The sequence below is a fragment of the Eurypyga helias genome, unplaced genomic scaffold (genome assembly GCF_000690775.1).
Source record: "Eurypyga helias isolate BGI_N326 unplaced genomic scaffold, ASM69077v1 scaffold26261, whole genome shotgun sequence".
In the NCBI taxonomy this organism is placed as follows: domain Eukaryota; kingdom Metazoa; phylum Chordata; class Aves; order Eurypygiformes; family Eurypygidae; genus Eurypyga; species Eurypyga helias.
The window spans coordinates 2,976-3,539 of record NW_010229300.1 but is presented as its reverse complement, the minus strand read 5'-3'; the positions used below and the strand labels follow the sequence as shown (position 1 = coordinate 3,539).

At 60.3% G+C, this 564-nt stretch overlaps 1 protein-coding gene across 1 annotated transcript in view; it reads left to right on the top strand.

Annotated features, from left to right (window-relative positions):
* Window positions 1-289, top strand: part of LOC104516137 (ADAMTS-like protein 2) — a gene marked incomplete at its 5' end in the record, with an annotated part of 17,372 nt that extends 17,083 nt beyond the window's left edge. The window contains 2 exons of the mRNA XM_010160364.1: window positions 8-68; window positions 171-289. Coding sequence (XP_010158666.1) covers window positions 8-68; window positions 171-289 — 180 coding nt within the window. The remainder of the gene's footprint in view (window positions 1-7; window positions 69-170) is intronic.
* Window positions 290-564: the final 275 nt, after the last annotated feature.

Sequence of the window (564 nt, the reverse complement as noted above, 5' to 3'; positions counted from 1 at the left end):
CGACCCCGCTGCCAAACCGGAAGCCAGGCAGACCTGCCAACTCCAGCCCTGCCCCACGGAGGCACCGGGTAAGTGCGGGAGGGAGAGGAGCCCTCCGCCCCATCCGCTTCCCTGCTGGGGGAGGCACATCTCCTCTTTTAATCCCTCCTGCGGATGTTTCCGTTTCCCAGAAGACGAGTGTGAAGACAAAGCGACGGCCAACTGCGTGCTGGTGCTGAAGGTGAAGCTCTGCTCTCACTGGTACTACAGGAAGGCTTGCTGTCGGTCGTGTCGGCTCAAGTCGCCCTGACTGCTTCCAGGCCCTATTTCCCTTCCGAATCCAGGGCCGAGAGCCCCCTCAAGCCAGACTTTACCACTTGAAGCCACCCCGCTTGGCTTGGCTGTGGAGCCACTCCCTGTCGACCAGCCTGCTCGGCGAGGGAGGATTCCTAGGACTTAGTCGTCGCCGTTCCCTCTCCCTGGAGAGGATTTTACACAAGACAATCCATCAGTTCCTGGAAAGCTACGGAGAAGTGAGTGGGGAAAGCCTGTCCCTGCCGTCATCACCTCTGAAGGGCTCTAGCT